At 40.3% G+C, this 15,610-nt stretch overlaps 1 protein-coding gene across 1 annotated transcript in view; it reads left to right on the top strand.

Moving 5' to 3' along the window:
- bmpr1ba (bone morphogenetic protein receptor, type IBa) overlaps positions 1-15,610 on the top strand; it is a 69,592-nt gene that overhangs the window by 34,471 nt on the left and 19,511 nt on the right. Inside the window, exon 3 of the mRNA XM_023282147.3 lies at positions 10,030-10,426. Within this exon, the coding sequence (XP_023137915.1) occupies positions 10,321-10,426 (106 nt within the window). The 5' untranslated portion in view covers positions 10,030-10,320. The remainder of the gene's footprint in view (positions 1-10,029; positions 10,427-15,610) is intronic.

Here is a 15,610-nt window from a genome sequence, read left to right as displayed (position 1 = left end):
CTAATATTAGAAAGCCAACTTAGAGCACATAACGTTTGAATAAGACACCTTTGGAATGACTTGTTTTTGTAGAAGCTAATCGCCTCCTGAAACGTAGAACCCTTTTTCCAAATTAACATGTCCCAACATCAGTTGGTCCTGTGAATACAGAGACCAAATAGATTTCAGTTATCCTCCAAACGTCCAGTAAGACACATTGACCCCCAAATGTCAAAATAATGGAACAATATCGGGACTAGGAACTCTAACCAGAATACTTAATTAACATGACTAAAAAACAATCACATAATTCCATGAAGGTACTAAATCAAAGTCAGTTCATGCTTTCTACAAGAGTCCACAAGGGTACATGTGTGGCATATTTAGTAATTTATGCAAATCTACCAACATCCTGCCCAAAATTTGTGACCGTGTAGGCTGTCTGGACTGCAACACACCGACTGCACATGTACCAGGAAAACGACACTGCTATAAGGAGATGCTGTGTTAGGAGATTCTCTGAAATCCATTTATACCTTTATAACCATTAAAAAAGTTATTTACTGTTGGACATTAGACATATTTTGATTTGTACACTTTTCCATTGACAGCACAAACATAGTAGGAACTGTTAACAAGAAATCTTGTGCTATGTTCTTCCACTGTGCTTGACACGCTTCAAGAATGATCACTGACATGGTGCTACAGCCCAGACTGTAAGTACGTGCTGTATCCTATAAAAAAAAAAAAATTGTCACAGAGATCCCTGTGTTTTGTATTGTGTTCGATTTGAGGGGCAAAATGAGTGCATGCAGAGAGAAGTGCATGTGCGTCTGCTGTCTGCTTTCAAATTCTGCATTTGTCTGCACACACAGATCCAGAAAGCATTAATTAGCCCTAATGCATGACTGGTCAATACTGATTAGCAATACTCATTCTGTCTTCAGTCACAATATTTTCTCATTTTTCTCATGCTAATTTTATACTAAAAGAGCGCCACAAGAAATTGTATTTAATTTCACTGAATATGAATGAGTTGGTCATACTCATTTTAGACCACTAAATTCAATTAAGAATCTGGTGAATGAATCAAACCCAAGAATAGAAAACCACTAAAGACAGTTGAAAGCTGGTTTGAAGTTGAAGGTTTATAACCGAATTGTGGTTTTGGCAGTAATTTTGTATTCAATATTCTTTTTTTTAGATTCATTATGCTACCACTAATAACTAAATACACTGCTTTCATTGTGTTTTATTCATCTTGCCATTTTCTGCTGCTGTCTTTACTCCAGAGTGTCTGTTTGAATCACATCACATCAGTTTCTCTCCCTTCATTCTAGCCCTCACCTCTAACCTTCCTCCCTTTGAAGGCTTCAGTAAAGCACTCTTTTTAAACTCCTGGCAGTTTGCATCTAAGTGTTTAGTAAAGTCTGTGAGAAAGAAAAATCACAAAGCGCTAGTGTGTTGTCTAACAGATGGTGTTATCAGTTGGTCAAATGGTGGCCTTTTGGCAGGTCTAGAGGAGGCGATTTCATGGGCGACGAGCGGTGAATGAGCTTTTGTGCGAGTTCATATTTGTACGTCTGGACTGGTGTGTATGCCTTTGTGTCTGTGCGTGTCCCTGTGTTCATGCAGGTGTCGGGGTCACTGCCGGTTTGTAGGTCAGATCCCTGCCCCTGGTGTCACCTTGCTCTGTTTGGCCCTAAACAACCAGGCCTCTCCTTCTCTTCTCTTCTCTTCTCTTCTCTTCTCTTCTCTTCTCTTCTCTTCTCTTCTCTTCTCTTCTCTTCTCTTCTCTTCTCTTCTCTTCTCTTCTCTTCTCTTCTCTTCTCTTCTCTTCTCTTCTCTTCTCTTCTCTTCTCTTCTCTTCTCCTTATTGTCCTCCTCTATCTTTCCACACATAACTTAATTGTTGCTTTACAAGTTTAATCTGGTTTCATCTTCTCCTTTTTCTTCTTCTTCAGATCTGTCAAACTTTGCATAACCAGCTAACTTTTATGTAATGTTTTCTTGTTTTTCATTGGTGTATTCACTCAGTGGGCATGTGTAGGAATTCTAAATGATCTGAAAGAGGTATTGTTTGGCAGGTAGCAGTGTATGTGGGATAGGGAATGAGAGGGAGAGCAGGAGAAAACAACAGTGAACAGGGCCAGCAATAGAGACTGAAAGGTTTATTGGGCTACACTATTCTTGGCTGAAGAAACAGTTGTCATTGGCCGTGGAAACACGTGTAGCTATTTTATTAGCCCGAGCTCCCACTTTAGGTGGTCCTCCACATGTACTCAGGGCAAAAACATGTTGGTTTAAGTGGCTAATTAGAATTACAAGAAGCCGATGTTTACATGCCAGTGTTCATTGCACCATAGAGGGTGTTACTAAAGATTTAACAGATGTAAATAAACACACACAACTTAAGGGATTATTTGGTACGTGCCTAAAGACACAGTTGTCTCTCTTTGGTTGCTAGCTGATGCGAATCTACTAATTGAACTTCTATTGAAGACTGTCGCGGTGACAGCTCAGCAGAAACAATCGACTCTTGCAATTACAGCAGGCATGCACCTCATCTGCAGCTGGTTGAACTGCTGTTGAACTTTTTGATGGTGCTCAGTGCAGAAATCTTCAGCTTTATTGCTCAGTGAAGGATGAGTTGTTGTTATACCTTCAAAGACATTAATCAAGGGGTGAAAAAATTAGTTATCCAACTTTATATTCACAAATACTGATTCTGAATACAGACTCAGTGTGTCAGCCAACACCACATACAGACCTTCTGTCCTCACCCAACCACTTCAACTATGCAGGCCATCATCACAATATTTTACAGACTACAAATAGAGCTGATTCCAGCTGCTTCTATTTGAATATATCCTGATTTCTTTACTCCTGTATAACGGTAAGGTCATAGATGAAGTCTTTTAGTTGTAGACAAAACAAAACATTTAAGTATGTCATTTTGGGCTTTGGATAACACTAAATCACATTTTTTACCATTTTCTGTCATTTTATATAATAAACAAGTAATTAGTAGGGGAGTCGATAATCAAAATTAATTATAATTGCTGCACTGACACAAACCAAACAGTATAATAATGCAGCTCATTCTCTTGCACAAAAAAATCCAATTGCTAAAAGTTGCTTATTAATAAAATGTGCTTAGTCTTTATTTTTTAGCCTTTTTTTTTTTTTTTTTTTTTTTAATCAAACTGTGTTGACCAAAGCACTCAATAGCGCTTTGGACTGACAGATTCTCCGTATAGGTTTTTTCCATTGTTAAGTGATAATCACACCAAGCTGTGCAGTTTTAATGTGACACAGCAACAGCAGGGACGTTTGGTTTGGAATCAATACAAAAAATGAGGCTGCTCTGAAAGTGCAAACAGGGACACAGGAGTGCAATTAAGCTCCAAACCAAAGAAACTGAAGCAGAATCCACAAAAGCACGGTGACTAAAACTAAAGTTTTGTCTTTAGTCTCCGGCACAGACACAAGTTTATCCACAGAGGACACAGTTTGGTTGAGTCAGCACTGCCACCAAGCAGAACTACAGCAGTGATTCTCTGCTGGGAGGAGGTAGTGGAGATGGATGTCATCAGAGTTTTGCTTGGTGTGGTGCAGCTTGAGACCCAGGACAATTTAAAAACACTTCTAGACTTCATTCATTGAGCTTGCATATCTTTTTTCAATGCTTGAATGAAGCGAGATGAACTGTTAAATTATGTTAAGAACCCAATCAGCAATGCCAGCCAGATAAACACAGTTCCCCAAAGATACAGTCAACTCCAGTCAGCTGTCTCAGATATTTAATGTGACAGATGGATAGACAGGCAGGGGCCAGTGATTGTGGGGGACAAGTAAAAATGTTGGTGGGTGGCTGTAGATTAGGATACTCAGTATTTGGTAAGCTGTCACATTTATGAATCAGAAAAGTAGGCAGAGAAAGATCCCACAGAGCAGGTGGGACATCTCGCTCTCTTTCAGCTCCCACTCAGGAAGCAGCTCTTCTGTTTTCTGTTTGCCTTAGCGAGACATTTTTAACATTCCACCCTTTTGGTCAGTTAGTTGCTTCTTCACCAGCCCTCATCCCTGTTCTTCACAGGGGGGCAAATTGATTCGGTTTCTTCCGGACTCAGAGAGCTTCTGTGTGGAAGAGAGAGAGACAGTGTTTCACTTTTTCATTTCAAAAACACACAAACGCCTAAAATTTGGCCAGACATGTCTCAAACGGACTGAATTTGATTTGAAGTACGTCACCTTGTAATTTATTTTTGCAACAAACCCTCAAAGTAAATTTGAAACTGTAATGTGTGGTTTCATTTCACCCTCTGTGTGCCTTCAAGCAAAGTAACATGATATCGGTCCCACTGAAACTCAGTAGAAAACATTGTATTTGCCAGATTGCTTGAGGGAAAACTCTGTCATTCGGTTTGGATATACACTAAAGCAATTAGAAATAATTGGAATATTCATGATATCAAGATTACAGAGGTGGATTTCAGATCATTCTCAGTTTTCCTTGTTCCTTGCCCCGACCACACCTATCCCTGTCAATGATTTTATGGTGGCTGTAAAGTGATACAGTGAGTGGTTTCACAATGACAATAACAAGTTGTAAAAGCCGTTCCCAGTCTGTCATTAGGCTTTCATTAAGTTTAAATGGCTCAACACCTACCTTTGTGAGCATGTGTGTGTGTACGTTGTGTTACTCATGTTGTGGAGACATAAATCTGTTTATACAGTCATACCGGAGGACTTGACTTCATTTTGGGAACTGAAAGCAAGTCCCCATAATAAGATTTTTCTTAGTTTTACGGTAATAGTCAACACCAACGTCCCCGTTAGAACAAAAACTAGAGTAGTCACAGATCGGGGTTAGAATAAGTCTCCAGGTGCAGAATGTAAGTCATTTTACACCCTCTGAAGTGATGGAAACATGACTGTATCTTCCAATTTTCTCCTTTGTTTCATCCTGCCTTGCCATATTTGTTAGAAGGGATTCTCTTGCATTGCGGCAGAGGGATTTGCTCCAAAGGTTACAGGTCAATCAAGAACAAATCAGTGCTGAGGTCAGAGGTGCTACTGACAGGCTTCTTCTCTGTCACTGCTTCACCATCATGCCTTTTCTCACACTATGTGTTTTCTTTTTTTTCTCATTTCTATCACCAGTTCCTTGGATCGTGGAGGAGGAGTTGTGGTGGGTGTGTTTGTGACAAGAGTAGCAGAGTTTTTCAGCTGAAAATCTGCACAACCACAGTTTATTAATGGCCCTTTTTATTTATTCATCACTTTGTTTTTCTTCTGCACATTTTCTGCTTGCCTCCATCCCATCTGTAAATCAGGTACACCTTCTGCTTCAAGCTCCATCCAAATAGGTTCCAACTAGGTACTTTTTTTTTGCTGTACTAAACTCTTTTTTGTAGTCTTTTTAGACAAAATGCACTGTAGTGTTTTTGGTTCATGTGCAGATCACTTCACATCAAAAACAACAACCAAACACCTGTAAAACAACACTTCTTTACTTCTCCATGCCTTCCTTGGGTAGAGAAATTGAGAGTACAAATGGACTGTAGGAAGAGATACTATTTCTGTAAGTCACCCACATCTACAACTTGAGTCCCATACACATTGTCTCTCTCTCTCTCTACAAGGCATTCAAGCAGAAAGGATTGCTATGTAAATGCACCGGTGAATAGGAGTGAATGGACAAGCTTAAAGCAGATTATGGTAAACTGCTTGTTAGTTTAAAGACATGCTGAAGTGAATGGATGGGGATTAGCAGATGTGCTGCTGTGCCACAGAGGTGTTTCTCTAAAATGGACTTAATCCACTGTCTGTTAGTGAGTTCACACATCAAATAAAGGGATAAATGCTTCTAAACGTGAGCCAGGAAAAGGTAAGGTGGTCTGTAAATCCTCGGGAACAGATGGAATTCCCAAAGCAGAGATGGTGCATTTGAATAGCAAATGTGAAGCTACAAGTATGCCAAGTGCATTCATAGGATTTTGGAATGTTGAGCCCATGTAGGCTCACAACAAAAAACACCGCATGTAAAAATGTTCTTGTTGTTTGGTACATTTGAGTAGTTGACTTGGTGGATAGGGGAGGATAATCTCTTTCATTTCATAGAAGAAAAAGTCCTGTAGTATTGTTGTCATGTGAAAACCATAAAACTCCATTACATTAGAGTTTATTTTAGGTGCTACACTAATTTACAATTGTGCTGTTATGGCAGTGTCGGACTGGTAGAAAAGAAACATATCAAAATAAATTACATGCATTTATCTTCCTTTTCAAAATTAGATGCCTACTGAACATTTCCCTTGATGCAACATGACCGCTACAATTTCTCTAGATCTTGGATGTGCTGTCCAACCACACTGGAGATAAATTGTGTTTGTATTTGTTCCGAAAAGCTACTTAAGAAGGAGTAAGAGTGAGAAGGTATCTGACACAGAGACACAGTGAAATATAGGACCGTTTAAAACAGCAACGTCAAACTTTTTCTCTCCAGTCTCTCCAGGGCGACATCGATAGTGTTGCTCTGACTTGTACACATGAAACTCCCCACAAATATTTGAGCAACAAATGAAAAAGTTACAGATAATGGGAAACACAGATACTCTCAGAAAGGTGAGAGGGGAGGAGGGGGTTTCCAACGCTGCCAGACCATCTGACATGCAATATTGACAGACCATAAATCCCACTTTATGCTCCTATTCTCTGGTTTGTCAGATCTTGAGTGGCTCCTTTTGGAGACACAAAAGACTTTGTGTTTTTTTTCACATATGCAGAAATACTTGAACATCTGTAACCAGATTTTGGTGTGCAAAAAAAGTAGAGTTCTCCTTTACGTAAGAGAAACTACTCTCACTCCCCTAGTTTTGCGTTTGCATTTTCTCAACCCATAAACGACCAATCCATCCTCTGTTTTATTTGAAAAATCTAAGTATCCTTATGTGGTACACGGTTTTCACTTTACAGCGTGGGAGGACTCTCTTGCATTGACTGAGTTTAACAAGTGGTTCGATGAATCATTTGTATCTAATTTCAGAGATCAGAAAGTAAATGTGTTTACACTCTTGGCAGCATTCAGCATTCTGAAGGCAAACTTGACTTACTTTGAAGTGTTGACACTGAAAGCTGCTGACATGCGAAGTTGTTCTGTTATGACAGCCTGTCAAAAACGATGAGCGAGTGAATGCTGAATAAAGTACTGACCTCGAGCGCTGGCTCAGACGCATCATCTGAATGTGTAAAGGGAGCTTGAATACCATTAACATATGAGAAACAGAAGCAGCCAGGGAAAAAATGGTGCCATCTGCTTCAGATTCTAATATCTGAGCAACTACATTTGTGACCTGCACTAGAAATTCTACTTCCATTATTAAGCCTCTGGCCTCTTTCATCTCCTCTTTTCGTCCACCTTTTTCCTCTGAACTCCTTCACTTCTCCCCCAAAGGTCACCACCCACCATTTATTATCTCAATTCTTCAAAAATCTTGCCTTCAGACAACCATTATTCTTCTCTGATTCTCTTTTTGTTTTTCTTGTCAGCAGCCCTTTCTTTCCTTTTTCTTCCTTGTGTTGGTTTTACTGCTCATCCTTCGTTTGTGACAGTTTCAGCCATTCATCATAGACCCAGCATGAGGGTGACACTAGTGAAGAATAGAGTGTGTAGAGAGTGTGTGTGTGTGTTTGTGTGTGTGTGTGTCATAGGGCAGCAGCTCACAATACTTTAAAGTAACTGTTTTTAAAAGGGTCATTACTCAATCTGCATATCATATCCTGTCTTTACGCAAATCACCACAGACATTTATTTCTTACTAACACACACACAATGACACCGACACGCACACGCACACACAGCTTCACAGCTATTGGGGATTGGGGGCAAATGCTGTCACAGTTTTTAAAAGGCTTCCCGTGGTTAGACATGCTTGAAATGACATTCTGGTTCACTGGAGGAGGGGAGTGGGAAAAGGAGTGGAGGCCAGAGAGAGACACAAGTGGAGGGGGAGGGCAGCTGAGTTTGCAAGTTACCAAAAAATTTGAACAGATACAGAAATGATAAAGGAGATGACTGTTTGTGATCTAGGAGGACAGAGAAATGTGAGGGGTTTTCTAAGAAATGAAGCTGCAGAAACTTGACAAAGATACACTTTTCATTTTGTCGTCGCTCAGAGGGACATGCAGTGCCCTGGCTCTTGTGGACAGTGAATTCTCCTGCATACAGAGTTTTGATTTCACCAGAGAAATCAAGAGTCCTGAAGTTAGAAAAGAGTGTGCAAGTGATGAATTTTATTTTACGATATCAGTGACTGTGTCCCCTTCTGGCAAAACTGGCAACAATGTTAAGCATCGATATTTATGAATTAGGTTTTTTTTTTTTCTGCCAACATGCTAACCAAGAGACTGACTTAGTGGCTAATTAAAACTATCATGCATTTAATTTGAAAACTTCTTGTGTGCTAAATATCACTAGCCGCCTGGCTGGAAAAACTACCAGGGGGGTCATGATTCGAAAATTTATCCTGGATCTTGTTTTCACCTGAAACAGAATAGACAGGACTAATGGTTACTGTGTTTTAAGGTTCGAAGGGGAAAAGAGGCTTCAGGGTAGACAGAAGCAGATGGGGCAGGACCAGGGCAGTGCTGTTTAGCTATGAAGGCATGTTTTTTTTCGCCTCTCATTGAGAAATGAAGCAGCCAAGCCACCTATTGTCTACCATTAATGACCAACATGAACGAGTGTGAGAAAGAAAAGAAGTGGAAAGAACAGCGGCGGCTACAGACGAGACAGATTAACATTGAAACAAAAAGTGTTTGCGTAATCAATTTAACTTCAGAAACTTCAAAGTTAAGCATTTTGTGCTGAAAATAATAGCTGCTCCTTTTCTGCTGTTTCACATCCGTAATGCTATTTGCTAAAAGCAGTGTTCTCGGCACACTGCAGTTTTTTCTCAGCAGTTTTGTCAACCAGTAAATGCCTTACAGGCAAGAGGATAGCCCTGGAAAGGAAATGGTCTATTAGAGTGTCTCAACCCATTTATTTATTAGTATAAAAGCTCCAGGCTTAGATGATGTAATCACTAACAGCTCCTTTTAAAGCGTCTCTGCCAGCCACCTGAACAGCACTACACTGTGTGAGGAGGTGTTTTGAGTAGCTTTTTCAATTGAAATGCATGTGTAAGCAATTTTAAAAGTTTGAAAACAAACCTTAATCGAGAAAGAGACATGCATTGACTGATAATCCCAGCTCACAATGTGCAGACTGTGAGTTATCAGGGGGACAAACTCTGATACAGTTTGATTTAAATATTGTTTTGCATACGCCTGATCCAGTCTCCTTTCAGACTACGACTGAAGGTCATTACCTTGGGCTCAGAACCTTTGCCATAAGGACATTTTAAGTACACTCCAGTTTAACCTTATGTATCAGAATGAACAACTGAAATCCACTCTGTCCACTTAAAGGAGGCCCTTTCTCTTAATTACTTTACCACTTGAGCTGGTGAGAGAAAGCATGCGGTAGTTTTATCCAGCGCTCACACTGTTGGCTGTTGCTCACAATAGGAGCTTCTGATTCATGTACTGAACATACACTGGCTCAGTCTCCACATTTCAGCTCCGCATACACACAAATCAGGATAATATGTAAGCATGTAAAGAAAACACATAGGATTTGTTGTTTATGTGTTGCAGTGCAGTTCTGTGCTGAACTGTATCGAAAACTCAGTATTGTTTAAATGGACAATTTCTTCCACTGTCACCTTGTTGACAGAATTCATGTCCAAAATGAATCAGCTCCAGCTATCTGTAAGCTGTTAAAAGCGCGCAATCTCACAGATCCTACTGCTTGTTTTCAATATCCTCCTCCTACTTTTTTCTAAACCCCATCTTGCTCCTGTCTGCTCCCTGCCCCCGTTTTTCTTTCCACCCATGTCCTCCCTCTCTGTATGAGTGTGTGTGAGCGGGTCAGCCCTCCCTACCAGGCAAGTGAAGTAAACCCCCCTCTTTTTGCCTCCCTCTCTCCCTCTCTCTCCCTCTCAGCTGGGCTGCTACTGTCAGACTGGGTTGGAGGACAATCAAGTCCAACTGCTGCTGCCGCTGCTGGTGTGTTTTGTGTGGTGTGGACTTTCTCACGTTGCGGTGGACCCCAACGCACACATACAGGAGCTTGCATGCCTGATACTCCCACCACCACCACCACCACCACCTCCCACCTCCCTCTCCGACTCTCTCTCCGGTGCACACACACTCAGAAGGAGAGGCAGAGCGTGAGCGTCGGAGCCCGTCGTGTTGAGAAGAGAGGAGAATAGTGGAGAAGCTGCAGACTCTACCATGTCAGTGCAGGGAGGAAGGCTGAAGCGCTGCCTCTCTCTCTGCCTCTGGAGCCGGAGTCCTCTGCTATTGCTTGGACTGTTCTCTCTGCACGCACAAGCACACGGTGAGTTACTGCAAACTTTCTCTACTCACTGCTGCCCTCAGCCTTGTTGCTGTTGTTTTGGTTTTTTTTTTACTCAGCTTTGCACTGAAGTTGCTCTGCTGCAACTCATTAGAACTTCTCTTTTACACTTTAAAATGTTTTTTTTTTTTTTTTTACTATAATTGACAGGCCTTTTTTTTTGTCTTGAGCTGGTGTTGTTTCTGCTTTGTATTAACTCCTTGAATCTTAAAAGTGTCCTCTGCTGTGCAGTTTTGTGGTCCGTAAGCAGCCTGTGCTGACAGTCAGTTTGAGGAATAAGCTCCAAAACACAGCACCTGATGTAGAAATTACCCTCAACAGAAACAGTTTACTGTTGTTTTATATCAGATTTACATGTAGTATTATATGTCTGCATTAAATTATTATGTGGAATGTGCTATCAGGGTCAAAAACTTTGAAAAGTTCCACCTGAGATAGTTTTACACTCATTTTCATCTTATTATTTGTATGGTTTCAGAGAGACCAGAGCAGTGCTTTTTCTTTTCTTTTTTTTTTCTATCTGCGATTCAAGACAAGTTGTTTCAAAAACATTATTGTAGTGCACTGGTAGATTAACACCAATCTCTTGAAGCTATGTAAGCCTTTCTACTGATTATAAGAAAAACAGCAAAAAAGGCATTTGAGAGTATATTTATTTGAGTTTATTTGATTTATTTATATTTAATTCCATTGATTATCTTTGTGAAATTCACTGTTCTTTCAAAGTGCATTTGTTCTAACATTCACATTAGATAACTGCAGCTACAGTATATTTGCTGCTCTCTTCAAAAAGACAGAGATGCATCATAGACTTACACTGTTACTGTTAGCCGCATCAGCTGCTTTGTCTGTGACCATGTTTGGTATCTGGAGTGTGATTTGTGAAGTGTTAGAGAGAGAATGTGTCAGATTTAATAGCCTGTTATGTTTAGTGCCATGATATGTGTCATTAAGGTTCGGCTCTCTGCTTCTGTTGTTTGTGCACAGGTCTAACCATAGTAAAGGGGTCTGTAGATTGTAACTGATTGAAAAAAGTCAGTAGTGATAGAATGGAGAAAATAGTGTCTGCACTGTTAAAGCTTGGACAGTGTTTCTTGTGAGTGATGGTGTCTGTGCATATTTTTCCTCTCTCTCTTTATTGTTGGTCTATTTAAAGTCATTGGAGATTATTTCAGCTGGGAGTCCTGAAGTTAAGCCAGCAGAGGCTCATACCTCATACTCAGTGTGCTATGTGCTGAGGTCGTCCTGCGACCTCTGGCTGCTTGTCATCCTCGCTTTTCTCGTCCATCTTTCCTGTCATTGTCACTGGTTGAGTCGGCTTTCCTTTAGAGTTCCTGCCGAGCGACCCCTTCTTTTGATTCACTCCCCTACACTTGCAAATGCTGTTTTATCATTTCTTACTGGTACTTTGAAGCTTTTTTGAATGCTGTGAACATGTGAGCCTTTGCACTGAGTACACAAGGGCACAAACTTACAAAGTGTCTGAATGTTTTAGATTCATGGTAACACTGACTGCTCTGCCCAAGAAGCCACACAACAGCTGCCAGTGAAGAAGACATACTGTATGTTCAATCTGACACAAAGCTGGACCCCTACCAAGATTTCTTATTTGTGTTGTACTCTAAGCAAGTCATTCATGTGCCATTTCTTTAATATTAAGCTCATATTACACCAGGAAAAGTATATTTATTTATTATTATTTTTCTATATTTAATTTATTTACTTTAAATTCCTCATTTGTACTGCGTAATGTTAGCCACAGATAAAATATATTTGTAGTATTTAGGATTGACATCAGGTGTTGTGATTTAAAATTTCAGTGCTAATACTAGTATGCCATTGGTTCACAACCTGTAAGCCAGTAAAACAGATTCCCTGTCCCTGATATGGTTGGAATGCTGAGAACAATCTGTGTTTTATTGGGCGTTAATCCTATTTACCTAAATTTGTACCAGCACAGTGTTAACTTTTATTGCCTAGACTAAAAGATACAAATGACAGTTTATTTTTAAGGGAATGTTTTGCATGTCCCCGGATAAGAGCATCCCTCAAATCCCTAGCATGTAAATTTAGAAAAATTTGCATGTAGTGCATTGTGTTTTTTCTACTTGAGTGCTTTGGTTTCTCTAATGACTGGCTTAGTATCAGGTAAATGCCCAATCTGATCTGAGTCCCATTTCTCACCTAAGATGCTAGTTGATCCTTAAAATTGAACCAGGTGCGTTCCACACAAGCAGATTCATCCTTTTCCAAAGATGTATTCAAATATCGTTTCACCTGAGGCCTGTTAGCAACAACGTCTTTCATGGTTTGGCACCTAGATGATTGATTTGACCAGCAACAGGCTCATTCATTGGTTGGCACACAGATGAATGATTGTTCTTGCAGCAGATTCAGCTGTGACTCACCAGTCAAATATTTGTTTACTGAAAAAATGTGTGAAAGAAATACGGAGCAGATAATTTTTTTTGATCACAGAGTTTCTTTTTCTGTATCTGCCTTTTTTTTTCTTGTATTCTCCCTGTTTCTTCCCGCTGTCTCTCCAAAACAACTTGGTAGCTACTTGGTGGACTGAATGGAAGTCTAGACTTGGTCAGCTAGTATTTCTTGGTCCGGTAGCCACAGGTAAACCGGAGTCATTACAGGTTTTAGACTGTCAGTAGGCAGCTACTGTGTTGTCTGCATGAAGGTCACAGTTTGCCCCAAAGCTTTTCTAGTCAATTGTCTCTGCAGCACTCGAATACGAGACATTGTATTAATTATTCTACAAAGAGAAAGCAGAGCAAAGGGTATTAATATACTCATGCACACTTTATAAATCTCACACACTCGCAGATCTTCGGTGACCTTCCACCTCCCCCAGACTGCAGCCTTCAATGTGAGTTCTGGGAAGTGAAGAGCAAGCGTGATAGCTAACATTTCATTGTCCTTGGTGGAAATAAGCACCGCTGTATCAGTTTTCACAGTCAAAGCTCTGCCAGTTGCTTTGCTTTTGTCACTGCTCGCTAATGAGACTGTTGCTCACAGCAGAATTTTAGGTTTCGTTTTAACATAATTGAAACACCTCACCTGTTTGTTTAATTATCCAATCACACAGAGGACTATTGAGAATTTGCCATTCAAGTTGCATTTGATATTTTTCAGAAAGTGACTGGAAAAATCTGAATGCAGTGTCTTTGTATGTGTGTCACTGAAAATCTGCTTCATGATTTCATTTTTTTGAGTTGATATTTTCTTCACAAAAGGAAAGCTTTACTTAAAACGGTGTTCCTGCAGTGTAAAAGACATCTAATGTTGCCTCTTATTGTTGAATGGAGTCTGATGTTAGTAAATCAATAGTTTGTACAGGTGAGAGAGAAGATGAAAGAGACTACATGCTCTATTATTTGCATATATTGCCACCAACAATGAAAGTGATGCTTCTGCATGTCAGAAGTTTCAGTTTAGTCTATTCAGCCACAAAAACTCATAGAATTTATAGTGGTACTCAACTCTCAGGAAGTCACTGACAAAGCTATTGACCTTGTGAAAAGCTGAAAGAAATTTCTGAATAAAACGCTGCTTTTAAAAAAGGAGTAACAGTACACATGAGAGCTGACTTGTACCAAACTGCTAGTCAGTTGTGCTTTCTGTTCCTCACTCTCAGACCTTTAAAGCTCTCTGGCAGGATGATTTCAATTCACTTGCTGGAAACTGATACCTCATTAGAACTACTGATGTGCTGGCTGTTATGTTGAAACAGAGAGGTAAGGTGTTGCTGCCTGTAGCTGAGTACACACATGTCCCGATGTGAACTAACACCTTAGATTTAGTCTTTTTATTAGCTCTGCATGATACTGGAAATATTCTGGTTTTCACGTGGCAGGAACTACAAGTCTTGGTTTGCGCTAGGTAGACACAGGATGGGATCCAAATGTCTAATATGGTGGCAGAAGGTGAGGATGTAAGGGTTTTATGACAAAGCAATGACACAGAGTCCCTATTTTACCATGGTGACACTGACTTTTAGGTTCGAGAAAAACGTAGTCATCTTGAAATGACCTCTAAAAGGTGCAGTAAGGGGAAGTGTGGAGAGTTTGGGACTGAAGGGTATTACATCCTGTAATGGATACAGATCCAGTAACTTCTATCCCAGTCAGATTACCGGTCTGGCGCTGACTTCTTAAGACACAGCTGGAGCAGGGGAAGTTGTGTGAGAGAGAGAGAGAGAGGGAGAGAGAGAGGGAGAGGTAGTGAGTGAGGAAGACAGTTTTTTTTAATGCAAAGAATTCAGCAGTGCTGCTATGTGAATTTCAGCAAACCTGAATGATTTAAACAGAAAGTTACATTAATGGGCTGGAAGTGCATCGATCGGTTCTCTTATCCTCCAGCTACACTGATGTGCTGAAGTTTGTGGTTTTTAGCTGCTGTGCAGTGGCTGAACTTGGCTTTTTTTGCCATTTAAATGCTTTGTTCATACTAATTTGATATTCGAAACAATTGAGCCGCTGTTTGTTGCTGTGTGATTATGCGTACACTGTGGTTGTGTGAACTGAGAGCTCCCTGCACAGCTTGGTTTAACACAATAAAGTGATGGACAGATAACAGGTGAGGTGGAGCAGAGCAGAGCTGGCTGTCACAGCCACAGTGCACTGGGACTACAGGGGCTTAGGGTTTTCCATGTACTTGCACTCCTTCTATAATGTCCTCCCCTCTACCCACACTCAGCCTCTGGAACTATTTTTTAGACTGCAGCAGGGTAGAGAGAGAGTATTTGCTCTTTGTCTTGGGGCTCTGATTTGGTGTTCTGACTGAACAGATGGAGAAATTCCATGTAGATGAATGATCTGGAATTGCTAAATTTGAAAAGACATGGAGAGAAGAACAGAAGGAAGAAGGGAGAGTGAAGGGATTCATGTCAGAAATAGGAAAACTGGCAAGTATACATTGTATGTTATTACTGTATAAGAACGGAGGTTTCCACAAAAGTTATTCAATCAGTCTTTAAGTCCTTCCTGTCTCCTGTTTTCTTTGTGAAATAGTTTTCCCCAGAAGTCTTTTTTTCTGTTAAACACTTAACCTAGGACTAATTGAACTGTGTTTTTAATCTTGTTGTGTTCTTATCTGAAGTTTATGGTGAACTGCGTTGTTAACTCTTCTTCAGGGTCTTCAAGGTCTACACTATCT

This window comes from Amphiprion ocellaris, chromosome 6 (genome assembly GCF_022539595.1).
Source record: "Amphiprion ocellaris isolate individual 3 ecotype Okinawa chromosome 6, ASM2253959v1, whole genome shotgun sequence".
Taxonomy (NCBI): domain Eukaryota; kingdom Metazoa; phylum Chordata; class Actinopteri; family Pomacentridae; genus Amphiprion; species Amphiprion ocellaris.
Note: the sequence above shows the minus strand (reverse complement) of the source record. Positions and strands in the feature narration are given on the sequence as shown.